Source organism: Phacochoerus africanus, chromosome 10, assembly GCF_016906955.1.
Source record: "Phacochoerus africanus isolate WHEZ1 chromosome 10, ROS_Pafr_v1, whole genome shotgun sequence".
NCBI classification, from domain to species: domain Eukaryota; kingdom Metazoa; phylum Chordata; class Mammalia; order Artiodactyla; family Suidae; genus Phacochoerus; species Phacochoerus africanus.
The window spans coordinates 6037655-6056196 of record NC_062553.1 but is presented as its reverse complement, the minus strand read 5'-3'; the positions used below and the strand labels follow the sequence as shown (position 1 = coordinate 6056196).

The 18542-nt window shown below is 49.7% G+C and overlaps 2 protein-coding genes across 5 annotated transcripts in view; both read right to left on the bottom strand.

The window, feature by feature from the left end:
- OTOP1 (otopetrin 1) overlaps positions 1–4633 on the bottom strand; it is a 35902-nt gene extending 31269 nt beyond the window's left edge. The window contains exon 1 of the mRNA XM_047798796.1: positions 4219–4633. Within this exon, the coding sequence (XP_047654752.1) occupies positions 4219–4633 (415 nt within the window). The remainder of the gene's footprint in view (positions 1–4218) is intronic.
- A 2825-nt stretch (positions 4634–7458) lies between these two features.
- On the bottom strand, positions 7459–17501 carry TMEM128 (transmembrane protein 128). 4 transcript variants are annotated; one of them, XR_007137543.1, is made up of 6 exons: positions 17386–17501; positions 15226–15367; positions 11656–11814; positions 9837–9945; positions 8194–8717; positions 7459–8103 (listed from the first exon to the last, which is right to left on the bottom strand). XR_007137543.1 is itself a non-coding variant. In XM_047799139.1 (5 exons), exons 1-4 carry the CDS (start codon positions 17480–17482, stop codon positions 9846–9848), a joined length of 498 nt encoding a protein of 165 aa, XP_047655095.1. In that variant the 5' UTR covers positions 17483–17501; the 3' UTR covers positions 7459–8717; positions 9837–9845. The 4 variants fall into 4 exon arrangements, 3 of the variants coding, with proteins under 3 accessions (XP_047655095.1, XP_047655094.1, XP_047655096.1); XM_047799139.1 differs by having other exon boundaries at positions 7459–8717; XM_047799138.1 differs by lacking the exon at positions 8194–8717.
- Positions 17502–18542: the final 1041 nt, after the last annotated feature.

Sequence of the window (18542 nt, the reverse complement as noted above, 5' to 3'; positions counted from 1 at the left end):
ATCTGTTCTAAGTCTATTAACCCCAAACCCCCAGTCCATCCCTCTCCCATCAAATTGGCAACTGTGAGTCTCACTCTCTGTCTGTGAGTCTGTTGGAACCATCTCCTTTAGCAGCCTTCACCTTCTCACACATGGGGATGGCTTGTTTCCAAAACCCATCACTGTGTCTTGATCTTAATCGCTACAGCTTATACAGCCACCTGCCCTGGGCACATCTTACAAAAGCAGCTCCGTCTGCCCCTTTACTTCTAGCCCCTTGGGGACAAGGAACACAGCATTCTGAGCAGCCCTTTTCCAAGGACGATATGCTGGACAGAGATGCAGCATGCCATATGCATGGATGTGCCTCATTTTTTTCCCCCTTTTTAGGGCCACACCTGCAGCACACGGAAGTTCCCAGGCTAGGGGGTCCAACCATAGCTGCAGCTGCCAGCCTGCACCACAGCCACAGTAACACTGGATCCAAGCTGCATTTGTATCCTACGCCAGAGCTCACAGAAATGCTGGATCTTTCTTTAATCCACTGAGAGAGGCCAGGGATCGAACCTGCATCCTCATGGATCCTTGTCGGGCTCGTAATCCACGGAGCCACAACAGGAACTCCAGGATGTGCCTCAGTTTAAGTGAAAAGCACTCTTATAAAAATCTGATCTCATAAAAGGAGCGGATTGGTATTATTCACTCACACAAAGAAAGCATCATCGTGACAAAAACTGGGACAATGCCTCTTAACGCACTGGCATTCCAAACACACCCTCATAAACCTGGCTATTAGTCTTGTTGTCGTCACTGCCATGATTTTGTGTGAATAGCACTTCTCCAGGCTTGAGTCAGACCAGAAACAAGGGAAAAAAACCTACCTTCCCCATTTTGGTCTTTTAAAAGACTAGAAACAGAACAGAAACAAGACCCCCGTAATTAATCGGATGGAACAGCTATTCACTGGGTTTTCATGTCACTGCATACAACGGGCTGGTACCAGATATTCCCGCTGCTGCCACTTCTTCCACAAGAAATCAATCTCTTTACTTAGTAAATAGATGATCTGGATGAATAATCCATCATTTCTACTGATTTTTTTTTCTTTTTCAGGCTGCACACGCGGCACATGGAAGTTCCCAGGCTAGGGGTTGAATAGGAGCTGCTGGCCTACACCACAGCCACAGCAACTCGGGATTCGAGCCATGGCTGTGACCTACACCACAGCTCACGGCAATGCTGGGTCCTTAACCCACTGAGCGAGGCCAGGGATCAAACCTACATCCTCATGGATACTAGTCGGTTTCCTAACCTGCTGAGGCACAACAGGAACACCTGATTTTTTAAAAATAGGTTGTTGTTTTTTGTTCCAAAGAAAGCCTTCACTTTCTCACACCCAGTAGCTGAGATAGAATGTTTCCTGGTCAAAGAAGTGCCTTCTAGCCAGTAGCAAGACCCAGAAACTTTCTCTGGGAAACCTCTGTGCCCGGAACTCCACAGGCTGGCTCTTTCTCAGAGCCCCAGATGGCTGAGACCATCACAGGGGCCAGGGCAGCGCTGAGTCAAACCTGTCTTTCCAGCTATGATTCCAGGGAAAACCTCTGCTGGGGCTGAAGACATGTCCCTCGGCACCAGTGCTTCCTGGTGTCCTTTTGGGACAATTACCCTCTTGCTTCTCTGATAAACCGCAGCTCATTTACAGGATGAACAGCGCTTTGCAAACTGCGTTCACGCCACATCTCCCAGCTCCTCCCTGAGAGGCAGCAGGATTCTTATTTTACTGATGAGGAAACCAGGGCTCAGACGGGTGAGGGTGACAGAGCTGAGATGTCAAGTCAAGGCTTCCAGGGCACCACTTCCATCACCCGTGTACCTTCCTTGATGAGTTACATTATTCTGGGGCATCTTGCTGAGTGCCTACACAGCCCCACCATTGACTAGACACCTGCTGCGTGCTCTCTCTGCATTGCCTCATTCACTCTAGCTCATGTTGGGGTCTCATGGACGCCTTACAGGTAACACGTCCACAAGAGGGACCCTGATTCTGCATCCCCACCCCTCCCCCTGTCCTCCCAGTCTTGGGAATGGCACCACCATTCACCCATTAACTGGGACCCCAATACCTAGAGTCTCCCTGGAAGGAGAGAGAGAGAGGAGCGAAGAATGAGGAAGAAGGGGGGAGGGAGGGGGAAGGAGAGAGGGAGAGAGGAGGAAAGGATGAGAGGAGGTAGGGAGAAGGAAAAGGAGGGAGGAAGGAGGGAACAGAGAGGGTGACGGAGAAAGGAAGGGCTGGATGAGGAGGAAGGAAGAAGGGAGGAAGGAAGGACAGATGGATGGGAGGGTGAGAAGGGGAGGGAGAGACAGAGGAAGGATCCTGCCACCACAGGAAAACAGAGGTCAAAAGCCTGTGTGTGTGATCTTTTTAGCCTGTTTAAGTCAACAGCCTCCACTTAACATTTCATTCTTATTTGTTTGATATGGCACTGGGTTCATTGCCCTTCAGAGTCACAAAGGCATGAAGCTCCCTAAAACAACCACTTTCAGAGCAGGAATTTGGGCCACCCTGGAGTTGTGCACGGTGTTTCCAAAGGCAAGTTGACCCAGACACAGTCCTGGAGCCTAAGAAAACTAAAATCTCATCCAGATGACCAGGCTAATAACCCACCAGGCAGAAGACAAGGCAGAAACGGACAAGGACAAAAAGAGCGCTGCACAGAGAAGGCTGTGGTGGCCCGTGGGGGTGAGGAGTAATTCCTGCCAGGCGGGTGGAGAAAGTGGCATTGGGGCCAGACTTTGGAAGGGAATGTGGACACCCCCCCCCCACCCCCGTGCCAGCAGTCACTGGTCCTGCCAAGTGTGGGAGTCCCACTCTACACCTGCTGAAACTAGGGGGTGGGAAGATATCCTGGCCCAAGATCATGCCAGGAAAGTGACGGCCACACTCTAAGAGAGACCTAAATTCAGATCGAACATGAGAATTCAAGCAGAGATGTGTGATACATCTGGACCATGTGAGTGAAATATACCCAGCCCCTCCCCTGAATGGATCTCAGACCTGGCTTTCCCCATGATCAGAGTCCCCACCACCTCGTCCCTTTGACCTGTATCATGTCTGTTTCCCTTTCAAGAGTTTAAGTTCCCTGGAGTTCCCATCCTGGCACAGCGGTAATGAACCAGACTAGTATCTACGAGGACTCAGGATCCCTGGCTTCGCTCAGTTGGTTAAGGATCCAGTGTTGCCGTGAGCTGTAGTGTAAGTCAGCATGCTTGGCTTGGATCCTGAGTTGCTGTGGCTGTGGTGCAGGCTGGCAGCTACAGCTCCTATTCAACCCCTAGCCTGGGAACCTCCATATGTCTCGGGTATGGCCCTAAAAAGACAAAAAAAAAAAAAGTTTAAGGTCCTTGAGGAGGGAAGGATTCCTATCTTGACACTTTCAGTCAATGTGCTGTGAGTACCTAGCAAGTGATTCTGTTCCCCACTGTCTGAACATTTATCCACTCATTCACTACGTCATTCATCCCAACTGCATTTTCTTGGCACCCACTCTATGCCAGACCCTGGTTTGGCTCTAGGACTATGAGCTGAGCATGAAAGAGCTCCCCCAGCCTGGTGGAGGGGACAGAAGTGTCAACAAGAAGAACAGTGCCTACCCAGGGGACAGTGAGGGGGGGAAGGAGTGTAGTCAGAGCCACAAAGGGGGCGAGAGGGGGTCTGAAAGGCATCACTGGGGAGGAGAGGTGGGGCCTGAGCCTTGTCTTGGAAAGCAAGGCAGGCAAGAGGCTTTCTAGGAGGGAACAGCAAGTGCAAAGGCACAGAAACAGGAAATACTGTGCTGGGAACTAAAAGCCTTTGAGATGGAGCACAGAATGAGAGGCTAAAACGAAACAGGCCTTCCGAGACCAGATCTTAGAAGTCCTTGAATACCAGGACAGGGAGCGTGGCCTCCATCACCGGGTCGGTGGAACCACGGCAGGGCTTAAAGCCAATGAAGACTGTCAACAGCTTCGTGTAAGGGCAGCTCTAGAAGAGACCAAGACCATAATCCAGGCTTAACAGAGAAAAAGAGAGAAGGAAAGGCGGGAGGTGGGGAAGCCAGGAAAGATGTACAGGACCACGGAGGCAGCAAAGACGACAGGGAAAAGCCGAAGGAGGAGAGGGCGCAGAGCTGCTGCGGGGCTGCAGCGAGCGGGCGAGCAGGCGAGGTTCGCGGTGACTCGCCCGCGGCTTCGGAGACTCACCGCGGAGCCAGTGCGCGCCGGCGTAAGTGTCCTTGTGGCGGATGAGGCGGCGGTGCGCGGAGCTGCGGCCCACGTACCACAGCATCCACAGCAGCTGCAGCAGCATCAGCGCCGTGAGGAAGCACAGCAGGTCCCTCTTGCCCACGCCCGAGGCGTGCACGGCCCAGGCCAGCAGGAACAGCAGCCCCGCCACGAACACGTTCAGGCCGTACTGGCTGCTCAGCGCCTCGGCCAGCTTCTGCGGGAAGCTGGAGCGGACGGCGCCCCGCCGAGGGGCGGGGGACTCCGGGGGCCCCGGGGCTGGGAGCTGCGGCGGCGGCGGCGGCGGCGGGCAGGCCGCGGGCCCCGACGTGTCCCGCTCTGGGGCGCTCCGGGCCGCCTGGGAAGAAGAAGGTGCCCCCGGGCCAGCGGGCATCGCTGAGGGACCCTAAGTCTAGTCCCCAGAGTAGCTGCAACCCGGGCCCCGCTGCCCCGTCCCCTGCCCTAGCCCCGATGTCTTCTGCCGATCGGCCCCCTGCCCTGATCACCCCGGGACACCGGATCTCCCAACTTCTGCCCCCTGCCCTGGGTCAAGGTACCCACCCGATCCACTTACCACCGCGCCCTGCCCGCTGACCCGAGCTGACCCGGTGCTCTCCAGTACACACTGCTCACTTCCCCCTCACTCCCCAATGCCAGGGGCCACCCTCGCTCCCACTCTTGACCCACGCGGGCCGCTCCCCGCCCCTGATGCCTCCGCCGGGAGTCAACGTTGCCCCGACGCCCGCACGTCCTCCCTCTGCCCTTGTCCGGACCCGCCCGCTGTTCTCTGCTCTGTCCCCTGAGCCGATGCCAGCCCTGCCCAGGCCACAGGTGCCTCCCGCCGGCTCGCGGAGTTGGGGTGGGAGACGAGGGGAGTCGCCGGCGAAGGGGAGTGGCCGCGGTGGGGCAGGGCGCCGGGGGTTCCGCCGGGTGCGGGCGCAGCCCTAATGCCCCTGCGCTGCTCGGTCTCAGACCCAGGTCTAGGTGAGCCTGCAAGTGTCACCGTGCATGAGTCTGTCTGCCTGTCCTCGTCCCTGCGTATTTCTGTGGTCTGTTTTCCCTGTGCAGGTCTCTGTAGCTGACTGGTTGTCAGTCTTCGGGGGTGTCCGGTTAGGGCGGAGAGGATGGGAGGGAGTGGCAGCGCTTGTCCCTAGATCTATGAATAGGGGGACAAGGTGTCTTTTTTGTCTGTTTGTCCCTCTGGATGTACCTGTCTGTCTGCCAGGAGATGCCGGATGCGGATAAGACAGGATCCACTTTCCAAAAAAGAAATCCTCTCTCCCTCGTCCAGGAAAATGAGGGGCTGCTTTTAGACTCAGAACTGGGGCTGCAGGCTGCCCGGAGACCCTCCCTCAGCCCAACCCCCACCCAGTCTGCCAGGGTGTCCACAAGGGTATTACCCAGGGTGGCCCCTGTTTTTTTGGTTTTGTTTTTGCTTTTTAAGGCCACAGGTGTCGCATTTGAAAGCTCCTGGTCTAGGGGGTCAAATCACAGCTGCAACTACCAGCCTACACCATGTGGGATCCCAGCATCTCTGACCTAAGGCCACAGCCTAGGACAACTCAGGATCCTTAACCAGTAAGCCAGGCCAGGGAGGAAGCCGCACCCTCATGGGCACCAGTCGGGTTCCTTACCCTGAGCCCCGCGGGGATCTCCCCAGGGCGCCCTTCTTAGATGCTGCTAAGGGGAGGTCCTGGTTGAGATCCTGGCTGGAGCAGGGAGCTAGGAGCCAACTGCTGGTGGATGGAGCCAGGGCAGTCAGACCTCAGGGCGAGGAGCCACGTGCGCAGTAACAGAGGGCTGGGTGGCCAGGAGACACCCTCTACCCTCTTGTTTAATGTCCTGCTGTTGCCTAAGAAAGTCTTAATTTTATTCCCCTTTTTTGGCTTCCCCGAGGCATATGGAGTTCCCAGGCCATGGATCAGATCCCAGCTGCAGTTTCAACCCAAGCCAGAGGCTGTGGCAATGGCAGACCCTTAACCCCCTCTGCGCCAGGGATGGAACCTGTGTCCCAGAGTTCCCAAGATGCCTCTGATCCTGTTGAACCACAGCTGGAATCACATACAACTCTGAATTTTCGAACAAGGGAGGGGCCCACATTTTCATTTTGCGGTGGATCCAGCAAATTACATAGCTGGTTCTGCCTGCCAGGGGGTCCTAGCTGCTGGGGAGCCCAGGGGTGGCAGGAAGTCAAGCTGGGGCTCTTGTCTTGCCATCATTCTCATTTTCACTTGATTCATTTATGTATGTGGTTGACACTCCTTTATTCTACACGGAGTTGTTGCCAGACTCTGCTCTAGGCACCTTCAGCTGTGAAGGACTGCCCTCGGGACCTGACCTTCTGGTGGAGACACACTCAATGGACAAGTATTTAACTCACGGGGAAGCTGGAGAGTATCCATCTTGGACTCAGCCCTACCTTTCAGGAGCTCATGTCCCAGTGGGGAGATGCAGCCAGCAGCCCCTGGCTGAAGGGCTGCCCCGGGGTAGGGGGAGGGTTGGGCAAGCCCTGGATCTGCCAGAAAGAATGGGATTCAAGGGTGAAGCAGCACTTCTTCCAGAGTGCACACAGAACATTCTCAAGTCTAGACTGTATTCTGGGCCAGAAATCAAGCCTCGGTAAATTTAAGAAAACCGAAACTGTATCAAGCATCTTTTCCGACCACAACGCTCTACGATGCCCCTTAAAGGACTACACAAACTGGGCTTGACTCCATTTACTGATCATGCCTGCCTCTTCCCACTCCTGCTCTTCGATCTACTTTGTCTCTCACTCCCTCTCCATTACCATGCATTGAGTGGGCACCTACTGTGTGCCAGACACTGCAATAGGCATCGCATACACACCACTCCTATCACCCACACACAGACGCTGCTCCCGCCTTACACAACCACCACTCAGGGTGGAAATCAATGACTGTTGCAGTAAAGGGCAGGGTCTGATCCCAGCCAGCCACAGGCGATGACAGGAGCTCACGCCTGAGCCTGAAGTCCCTTGGGGTGGGAGGGCAAAAACCTCCTTAAGGTGCTTAAAATGTCACAAGGCCCGTGCTGTTTAGGTTTAATGTAAACATATTTGCATCCGAAGGTGTGAATACTGTCTTTCAGAGGTCTTTGAAAAGCAGAGCAGCCTTCCCTAAAAAGCTTTATTTCTGCAGTTAAAGTGCTAACAGTTGAAAACAGAAACCGTTCCAAGTCTGTATTAACAAAACCCACGAGAAAGTTATAAAAAATACTTTATTTAAATATTAAGAAAAAATTACACATACTTACAATGATTAAAAGTTCATATGTTAAACAAATGCTAAAAACCCAATAATGCACACAGTGATAAAATCTCAAGTGATGGGAAAACACAAAATCCTTTCAATTGGTCCTCCTAATAAAACTACTATAAAAATGAAATCATATCGTCATTGCTGAGGCTTGGTTAAAGGCACATGACACCATCACCCCTCTATATACACGCCTGGTCATCTTACACAAGGAACTGCTATCTCATAAATGACAGAGTGAACAATTTCTCTACAATACTGGGCAGACACTATGCAACCATAATGAAAATTTCTTTACATTCTTACACCAATAGTTTCTCCAATGATCCAAACAGATTAACACTGTAAATTAGTTATTTCTGTCTTCTGTTTTGAATCTGAAAATTTCAATAATCACTTGAGTTCAGCAACAGGCAAATGAAATATAATTTATTCTGATTTCAACCACCGAGCTATAAAAGTTCCATTTTTTTCCAAGGAACCCACTCATTTCATAGACGCAAAAACACACTGTAGCGTTTCCATTCTGTGTGGTACTTTCAGCTCGCAGGACAGTAGTCACTCACTTTCAACTGATAGGCCCTTAGTCCTGAAAGAGAACCCAAGGGAGACAGTCTACCTTAAACCATTGGATTTAATACGAACATGCACAGCTCAACCCACATGCCCACGATGCTACCTGGCTCTCGGTTAGCAATTATAAACCGACGTCGGCAGTAAGTCGAAAGCTCCTGAACACATGTGCAAACTCAATACCGAGCAGCCAAAGATTTAAAGGTGACAGGGTCAGGTGAGGGGACGTTCTCAGGGGCACGTGTCAACAGGAACCGAGGGTGGGCTGTGAGGGTCCCAAACGGTCCCAGATGTGGAACAGCAGGCGGGCCTGACCCCACACACCAGCATGTGGGTGCTGGCTCTGCTGTCAGACTGGCAACGGTGAGCTCACTCCGCTTCTTCGCCGGGGTACAGGGACTTTCCTTTAAACGCCAAAGGCAGACTATGCTGTCCGTGGGCTGAAATGTGAGTTTTCTTTTGCTCCCCAGTAATTGAGTGTTTTCACTTTGACTTCCCGAGGCCTCGGTTTTCACCCATGTGAACTGACATAGGGAGTAATTTCCTCCGAGTTCTAATGTCCGCAGCATGGAGGAAGGAGCCGTCTGTCTTGTTCGTCATGTCCCTAGGCATGGAGACTGAGTGCTCTCTCTGCGTATTTAGCAAGAGAAGTTTCTGACAATTAGCAATCAGAGCCCACTGTGAAGGCAGCGGGCCCAGGGACACAGTGGGCCCTGGGGGCAGAAACTCTACAATGACATGGAAGGAAAAGGCTGATCTGCCCTCCATCAATTTTTTTTTCTTTTTCTTTTTGCCTTTTCTAGAGCAGCTCCCGTGGCATATGGAGGTTCCCAAGCTAGGGGTCGAATCGGAGCTGTAGCCGCCAGCCTACACCACAGCCACAGCAGTGTGGGATCTGAGCCGCGTCTGCAACCTACACCACAGCTCACGGCAACGCCGGATCCTTAACCCCCTGAGCAAGGCCAAGGACTGAACCTGCAACCTCATGGTTCCTAGTCAGATTTGTTAACCACTGTGCCACGATGGGAACTCCGCCCTCTATCAAACTTTTATGAAGCAGCCAGGACAGTGAGAAAACAGCAGGGGTTTTTTTCCCCCTCAGTCAGGTAAAACTGCCCACACTTCCCATATTCCCATTAACTAGAACCAATAGTCATCTGTACAGATGGTGATGGAAGGTGACCACAACAGAAAAGACTAGAAATCAACTCTAATAGAAAAAATAAAAATCTTATTTAAAAAAAAGAAAGAGAAGAGAAGAGACTAGGAGTTCCTGCTTTGGTGCAGTGGATTAAGACTCCAACTGCAGCAGCTCAGGTGAATGTGGAGGCTCGGGTTCAATCCCCAGCCCAGCACCCTGGGTTAACGGATCCAGATTTGCTACAGCATAGGTTGCAGCTATGATTTAGATTCAGTCCCTGGCCTGAGAACTTCCATATGCTGCAGATACGACCATTAAAAAAAACAGAAGAAAGAAAAGAGACTTCCATATGAACTTATCTCCACTGGAAGCTACAAGTACTATCTTCACGAGATCTTGGAAGGGTAGCGTACCTTCTCTAAAGAGCATTTAGAACTAAATTATGCAGAAGGGGAGGGCTACAGGCCCTTTTAGCTCTGCGTTCAGTGGATGAACAGCTCTGGTATAAACACGACTGAAATAATTCACATAGTCTGTTACTGCTGAAAACTGTCAGGAAAGACTTTTCCAAATGAGTTCATCAGCGGAAACGCCATTCCAGCCCTTACCTTCAGCAATCATCCGAGGAGTGAGATCAGCATCACAACCCCCATAAACTGGGTAAAGAGCAGCAGTGGGGTGAAAAACGACCACACGTGCCAGAGGGCAGCATTGAAGCTGAAAAGAAAAAGACAAAAAAGCCCCACACAGTTGACAACTACAGCTGTACTCTGTATAGATATTTTCCGCTGCAGAATCTAGACTCGAAAGACGCACTTTTTACCCACTTTGGAAAGTTCATTCGGCCAGCGACTTTCTACACATACACCATGCTTCTCAGATACGTGATTTGGCCAATATTGGAAATATCACAAACTCTTCACAGAGAACCTGGAACTGGAATCACGCATACTCTGCTAATGAGAGCTGGCATGGCTTAAGAGAGACTTCAGTCTCTTAAAGTTAGTGTCCGTAGAGGAACACGAAATAAAATGACAAGATTCTGCTTTTACAACCTCACACACCACCAAACTATCACAGTGGGGGGGGGGAAGACGGTTAAAAGCATTTCTCTGTTAGAAACAGAATGAAAAAAGTCATAATTTATACACCACTATTAAATTTTCCATTGAGAAAAACACTTCCTATCACCAAGGTAAAAATAAAACGCTTTCTAAGTGCAAATGAGTTTTAGAGACTGATCTATAAGAGCAGAAATTAATAAAAGAAAATTATAGTCAATTTAAAAAGTTTTTCAGGAGTTCCCGTTGTGGCTCAGCAGTAATGAACCAACTAGTATCCGTGAGGATGCAGGTTTGATCCCTGGCCCTGCTCAGTGGGTTAAGGATCCAGCATTGTCACTGCAGTGACTTGGATTGCTGCTATGGTACAGGTTCAATCCCTGGCCCAGGAACTTCCACATGACACAGGCACAGCCAAAAAATAATAATAATAATAATCACATCGCAACATAACATAACGTAGGTCAAACACCTATAAACTTCAATTACAGAAAATAAATCATAAAAAAAATACATTTAAAGTCTGAATATGCACAAAGATGGGTGGTTTTCCCAAAATCAAAATTCAATTACTATAAAGAGAAGGAAAAAACCCCAAAAGGCCATACACAATGTTCAGTGTAGTTTTCTCTCCAATTGGCAGAATCATGGGATTTATTTTTTGTTTTTCTGTAATTTACAGATTTTTCTTTAGTAAGCAAGCATATTTTTATAAACATTAAAAAAATCCTTTTTTTTCCATTGAGAACCAATCAGTTACAAAAAAGGATATTGACTGTGGCATTATCTATAAGTGCAAAAGAATACAAACTGGGAGCTGGTTAATCAATCAGGGTTAGTTCACGTAGTGATAATGACTTAACTGTGAAAAAAAAACAAGGCACGTCCACATGCACCAATACAGAATTCCAAACCACGGGACTCTGTTTTGTTTTGTTTTTGTTTTTATTTTTTTGCCTTTTCTAGGGCTGCTCCCGCAGCATGTGGAGGTTCCCAGGCGAGGGGTCCAATTGGAGCTGTAGCCACCGACCTACGCCAGAGCCACAGCAACCCCAGATCCAAGCCGAGTCTGCGACCTACACCACAGCTCACGGCAACGCCAGATCCTTAACCCACTGAGCGAGGCCAGGAATCGAAACCACAACCTCATGGTTCTTAGTTAGATTCTCTTCCACTGCGCCACAACGGGAACTCCACTTGTATTTTAAATAAATACATAAGTAAAGAGAGAAAAATACTACTGAAAGGGAAATGAAGGTGAGTATTTCCCATTATTCCCTTTTTTCTTTTGAATTCTGTACCATGTACATCATCACCCAATCAAAAAAACTTTTCATTTCCATTAGTCATTCCAAAGTGAACTTACCAAATTCCTGCTACAATAAAAGTAGCAGTTGTCACAGGTATCAACGTTGGATATTTGATATCATAATCTTCGATTCCTCGATACCACTCCAGATAGAATATGCAGTAGAATGCAATTGATAAGCTAACAAGTAACAAGGCACCGCCAAAGAGGAACCAGCTGTAGAGACAGAAATAATATCCTTCTATTATCCTCTTGCGCATCCTTTCTGAAGCCTAAGAGCAAATAATCTTTTTTGCTGCATCTTAAAAGTGATACAGGCTTATACAGCTCATGGCTTACCAAAGGCAGTGATCCCATTTCTTGACAGCACACATATCTGACACAAGTTTTCTATATTTTTTTTTTCTTTTTCTTTTTTTCTTTTCAGGGGCTCATCTGCAGCATACGGAAGTTCCCAGGCTAGGGGTCAAATCGGAGCTGTAGCTGCTGGCCTACACCACAGCCACAGCAACATGGGATCCAAGCCACATCTGAGACCTACACCACAGCTCACAGCAACGCCAGATCCCAGACCCACTGAGTGAGGCCAGGGAGCAAACCTGCATCCTCATGGATACGAGTTGGATTCGTTTCCGCCGCGCCACAACGAGAACGCTCTTTGAATACAGGTGATTTGAATTGTAAGACCTGTACTATAACATAGAGTGGACTGGTGGGTTTTTCGTGGTCTGTACTCATTTCCTGGCTACTAAGAAGGCATCTTAGGAAGTTCCCTTGCGGCACAGCAGGTTAAGGATCCAGCATTACCACAGCTGTGGTGCAGGTCCCAACTGAAGCATGGGTTCGATCCCTGACCTGGGAATTTCCACATGCCGCAGGCACGGCCAAAAACATAAAAAATAAAAAGGAGGCATCTTAACTTACTGGATCAGAATTTCTAAGCCTATTTTTTTTCTTTCTTTTCTGCCACCCTGCAAAATGTTGATGTTCCCAGGCCAGGGACTGAACCCATTGCCAGAGCAGTGACCTGAGCCATGGCAGTGACAACTCTGGATCCTTAACCCACTGAGCCACCAGGGACTTCCTCTAAGCCTATCTTTAAACAGACCTTATTTCCAATTTTGCTCCAGACTGTCTGCAGCATATCCCTTAGGTTTAGACAATATAAACTACTTACAGAGGCGCTTCAGTTACCTGAAGCTGGCCTCGAAATTCAGTGACGGTTAAGCAAAGAAATGAAAGTGGTTTGGAGCTCCCTGGTGGCCTAGCAGTTAAGGATCCAGTGCTGTCACTGCTATGGCTTGGGTTCAATCCCTGGTCTGGGAACTTCTGCATACCATAAGCATGGCCAAAAACAAACAAAAAAATTAAAATCATTTAAAAGCAATAGTATTGATGGAGAGCACTTAGCAAATCAACAGATAGTATCTTAAAAAGTTTTCATTAATAGACTGAAAATCTATTTCTAAGAAGACCATCAACTGGGGAAGGGGCCCGGAGGACGCAGTTACTCGATTCCAGCTCAGAAAGTCTCAATCCAATAGAAGATGGGTAAGATGAAAACAACACGTGGAAGGATGAAAAGTAAGCCTGGAGGTACACACGCACATACCTTCTTTCATAAACTAACCAAAACAGAACCCTGGTTACAGCAAGGTATCTTCTTTAAAATACAGAAAGACAGCAGCTTTCTGGTTGTTGTTGTTGTTGTTTGCCTTTCAGGGCCACACCCACGGCGTATGGAAGTTCCCAGGCTAGGGGTCGAATTGGTAGCTGCCCTATGCCACAGCCACAGCCACAGTCACACGGGATCCAAGCCATGTCTGCGACCTCCACCACAGCTAGGACCCCGTGTTGCTGTGGCTGTGATGCAGGCTGGCAGCTGCAGCTCCAATTGGACCCCTAGCCTGGGAACTTGCATATGCTCTGGGTGTGGCCCTAAAAGAAAAAAATGGGGGAAAAAAGAGAAATACTTAAAGGAGTTCTCTTGTGACACAGTGGGTTAAGGATCTGGCATTGTCACTATAGTGGCCTGAGTTGCTGCTGTGGTGAGAGTTCAATCGCTGGCCCGGGAACTTACACATGCCGCAGGCATGGCCAAAAAATAATAAAAGGAACACTTAGTGTTCATATATTTAAGGATCTATAAGGACACAAATAGACAAATCCTCTCATTCTACTAAAACCTCAAAAAGGTCTACCTCCCGAGGTTGGGCCACACCAGGTGGCACCACGTGACCCAGTCATCCCTCACAGCCTAACGCGGGCCGCCTTGTTCTTCTGTCACCGTAACTGAATACATCTCAGGCTCGTAGGAAACAGTTAATGAACCAAGGGGCAGTGGCTGCTGGCAGTGTCTCATCATCGTGCCCGCTCCTCCCAGCCCAAGTGCTAGAGCAACTGGTGGTGGAGACAAAGCAGTCAGGCTGATGAAGAGCAAGCGCCAGCTTTCCCACTGACGGGGCTCTGGAAAGAAGGCAGCTTTGGTGAACCGTGACAAAGTGCTTCCTTGGCCTGGGAGCCAGAAACAGGCGGACTTACCCGCCAGGTTTTAAGTCCCAGGGAAAACCTCGAGGCCTTTCTCATGTCAGGGTTGCCCCACAGAATGACAGCACAGAAGAGCAGCCCAGAATCTGTGTGCGCAGCTGGCTCCCAAAAGGGAGAAGGTGCTGAGCTCCATGTCTGGTTGTCCATCCCAAACCCAATCAGGAGGGGTGCACCCCCACCCACCCACCCCGGGGAAGGGCCAGAAGATGAACAAGTGTCCTTCCTCCCACAGTTTACATAACCCCCCCCCCCCCCGACGCCTGCTCCCCAAATGCCTGCTCCCCCGGCTCCTCAGGCACCCCTCCAGCAGCAGCCCCTCCTGAAGGCCCCCTCAAAGAGGAGAAACTGTATCCCACCCCACCCCCACACCGCATCAAACAGCCCCGGCTGCACCTCTCTAACCCCGCTGGTACTTCCAAACTATCACACCCTCACTGGAAACAAACCACCCCAGGAGACACCAAGTCCAAGGCTCAGCAACCCCTCCTCCTCCTGTTACCTGGGGGCCTCCGGACACTCTCCAATGCTCAGTGAGGACTCTGAAGTGTCCCCTCCGTGTCAACTCCCGAGACTATACTAAAGGATTTCAATGCTCACGAATGATGGACTGTCTGACATCCTGCCTCAAAGCTCCTGGCCCCTCCCACCAATGACCTCAACTCTAATTCAGCCTCGTGGCCTGTACCGGCAGTTACCTAATCAGCTGTAGCCACTCTCTGAGACCGGATACCCACCCACCACAATTCAGAGGCCCTCCTCCCAGGGCTCCTGAACATTACCTTCTTAAAGACCTTCGGTCAGCCATGCTCTCCCCATGTTTTACAAACGGATTAGGATCTTTTAAAATTCACTATCATCCTCATCCTACAAAACAGCCCGCTGCAAAGCCCCACGGAAACCACCTCCAGTCTCACCCACAGCTGTACGTGCCCAGACACGCACTCCCTCCAACCTTGTATCACTAGCACCTCCAACACCGAGCCTAACAGAAAGCAGGTGCTTACTAAGCATCTGAAGAACCCAAGTGGCAAAATGCAACATGAAAAATAAGTGTGTGATTTATGAAGCAAGTTTCCTTACCTACTGGTGTGAAAGTTTTCTTTAACGGTTTTAAAGAAATCAACATAGTAGGTCACAACAATGCACGCCAAAATCCAGAATCCAGAATGGATATTGAGTCTTGGAAGAGGTTTCTCCTTTTTCTCAACAGCTGAAGAGGTTTCTGCAAACAAGGGAGAGTTCGACTTATCAAGAAACCATTATCTTCATAGGAAAAATTAAACCTAATCACTTCCCGGGGCTTTTTTTTTTTTTTGCTTTTTAGGGCCACACTTGGGGCATATGGAAGTTCCCAGGCTAGGGGGCAAAACTGGAGCTACAGCTGCTGGCTATGCCACAGCCACAGCCACGTAGGATGTGAGCTGCATCTGCAACCTACACCACAGCTCAAGGCAACGCCAGATCCCTAACCCACTGAGCAGGGCCAGGGATGGAACCCACATCCTCATGGATACTAGTCGGATTTGTTTCTGCTGAACCATGAACAAAAGGAACTGCCCCTAGGGCTTTGTAAGAACTAGATTCTCTCCCATTATGGTACCAACGTCTGTAAAAACATCAAAATCGGTTCTTATTTTTAGCAATAATTAATAGGAGTCTGATAAATATATGTTCACTACAGTCAACTTTTTTTTTCCCCTTAAATGAATTTTGGAATCAAACTTATTTATATACTCTTTTGGGAAAAATAATGCTATCTTGGTAGTGTAGGGGACTTTATGTTATGTTTCATATAGAGCCTAGGAAAGTGACTAAAAACCCTGTTAATTAAGAAAAATGCAAGTGGCATATATTAGAACCCAAAATGGACTTGTGATTTTCCAAAAAATATTACTCACAACCACGTACTGTAATTATTTTAAACAAGCACAACCTTTTGAGGCAGCTCAAAAGTGGAAACAGCACCCTGGAGGTCCAATCCCCACAGAGTACTGTCTAAGCAGATGACGGACACGTCAAATTCTGTCCATTTGGGACCAGCTCTGAAACAACAGGTGGCTTGGGGTTGTGTCAAATGAGGCCTAACAAGTGCCCCAGGTATGTGACACACTCTCAGCTCCTGTGAGAACCACTGGCATGCATCTGAGGTTTCTGGCCGTTAGCGGATCACCAGAATTCCTGGGAAGCTTATTCATAAAACAGATTCTCAGAGACACTATCAAAATGCATGAACCAGAATGCCGAGGCATGATGTTTTCCATGTTTATCTTTTCAAGGTAATAAACATACAAGGTTTACAACATACAGGACAAAAAGACCTAAGATGAAATCTCTGCTATATTAACCCCAGTTCCCCAGCCCCCAAGCAACTCCCAGTATCAACTTCTACTGAATTCTTGCATATTCTATGCATCTACAGATGAACACACATCACATGTTACCAGGTTTGTACCCAAATGGGGGCATACCGAGCTTCGTTCTGCGCCTTCCCTTGAAAGTCAGCCACACTGGTATACAAAAGTCTACCTGCTACGTCATGCATGGAGACATCCAAGTGCATTTAAGTAGCTCCTCGCTGATGGTTAATTGGATGTTCCCAACTGTTCACTATTACAAGTTATGCTAAGATGAAACACTTGGTACCCACATCCTCGTGTAGTGCTAAAGTACGTTTCTTTGATAGATTCTTAGAAATACAACCGGTGGGCATTTTTAAATTTTATTTTCATTTCAGGGCCGCACCTGCTGGCACATGGAAGTTCCCAGGCCAGGGGTCCTATAGGAGCTGCAAGTGCCGGCCTACACCACAGCCACGCCAGAGCCGAGCCACATCTGCGACCTACACATACCGCTTGCAGCGATTTTAACCCACTGAGCGAGGCCAGGGATCCAACCCGCATCCTCATGGATACTAGTCGGGTTCTTAACCCGCTGAGCCACAACGGGAACTCCAGGAGAATATTTTTTATTTTACTGGATATTGCCAAACAGGTGTTAGGCCAGCTCTCCTGGGAATCCTGGAGCGCAACTGACATAAAGATGCGCAGGGCTACATTATCTCTAAAAATCTTCTATGACACTAAATACCCGACTTGCAAAACTACCTGGGCACCCTTGAAAAAACGAAACCCAGTCCCTCCTGAGTAGGACTATGGAAGGCCCCCTGGGCCGGCCGTTTCCGGGCGCCTAGCTTTAGGGAACCACGGCGAGATTCGGAGCGCGCCCAAAGGAGCGCCTTACCCGGCCTGGGGTAGTTGTCGCGATCCAGCGGAACCTCCGCGTCCGGGGGAAAGAGGTATCGCCGCCGGAGCTGCTCCCGAGCTCGTAAAGCGTCCATCTTGGCACCGCCCAGAAACTTGGCGGAAGTGGCGTCGAGCGCACCGGAACTTCCGGCGTGGGCTCCCCAGCACTTCCGGCGTGGGCTCCCCCGGGGGGGGGCGGGTTCCTTCTGTGAGGGGTGGAGCCTATGTTGTCTTCGCGGTTTTAGTGGATGAGAACGTGGGTTGGCGTTGGCCTCGCACTGTCGGTGCGCAAATCCACAAACATGATTTGAATTTGAATTTCAATATCTCGATCCTTTCTCTCCTAGACTTTTCTCGTTTGTTCCCAACTACGGAAGCCCAGAGGGACCAAGCATAGCGATGCCGGAGAAAGCGCGCGGGCGGGGATACACCACTCTGCGTGGCGCTCGGTTCCTTTTGCTGAGTCCAGAACCCTCCCTAGTTCCCCTCTGTCCAGAGCATCTCAACCCCAGCGTCTTTTCTCCTCCCGCTCCTCCGGAATCGCCCAGCTAGACCTAAAAGGGTCGGAGGCAGCCCAGGAAGGGGAAAGGACTGCTGGGCCAAGCCCAGGAGCCTACAGGGGAGGCTGGGCCGGGCGAGAAAGAAACTTCTCTGGGCCTACCCCCTCTTCTGCACAATGGGGATCATACCTGCCTCATGGACTTGTTCTAGGGTTTAAATGTGAAGCACCCGTATGTGGTTCGTGTTTGTCCCCTTCTTCCTACTTGTGAGTAATTGCCTCCAGCCGGAACCATGGGAAGCTAAATTTACACTTTCCCAGAAAACCACCGTTTCCCATCACTGACACTCACAAACTGAAAAAGTAATTCACAAGTTTTCCTCCATCACTAATTTCATTTACTACTCTCCTGCATCCTTCTTCTCGTGTCATGTGTTGAGAAATTTGGGGCTTAGCCATTCAAACGTTGGCGGAGCACCTACTATCTGCTAGGAGCTGTTAGGCACCTTGCTAGGCAGTGGAGGTGAGCTAAGACATGACACTGAACTTGAGGAACTCCGTGTCCAAAGATGACCACAGAGTCTCACTACAGTATAGAGCAGTTGTTTATAAATGTACAGAAGCCTTTAGGTAATTCGGTCAACAAACATTTTCTG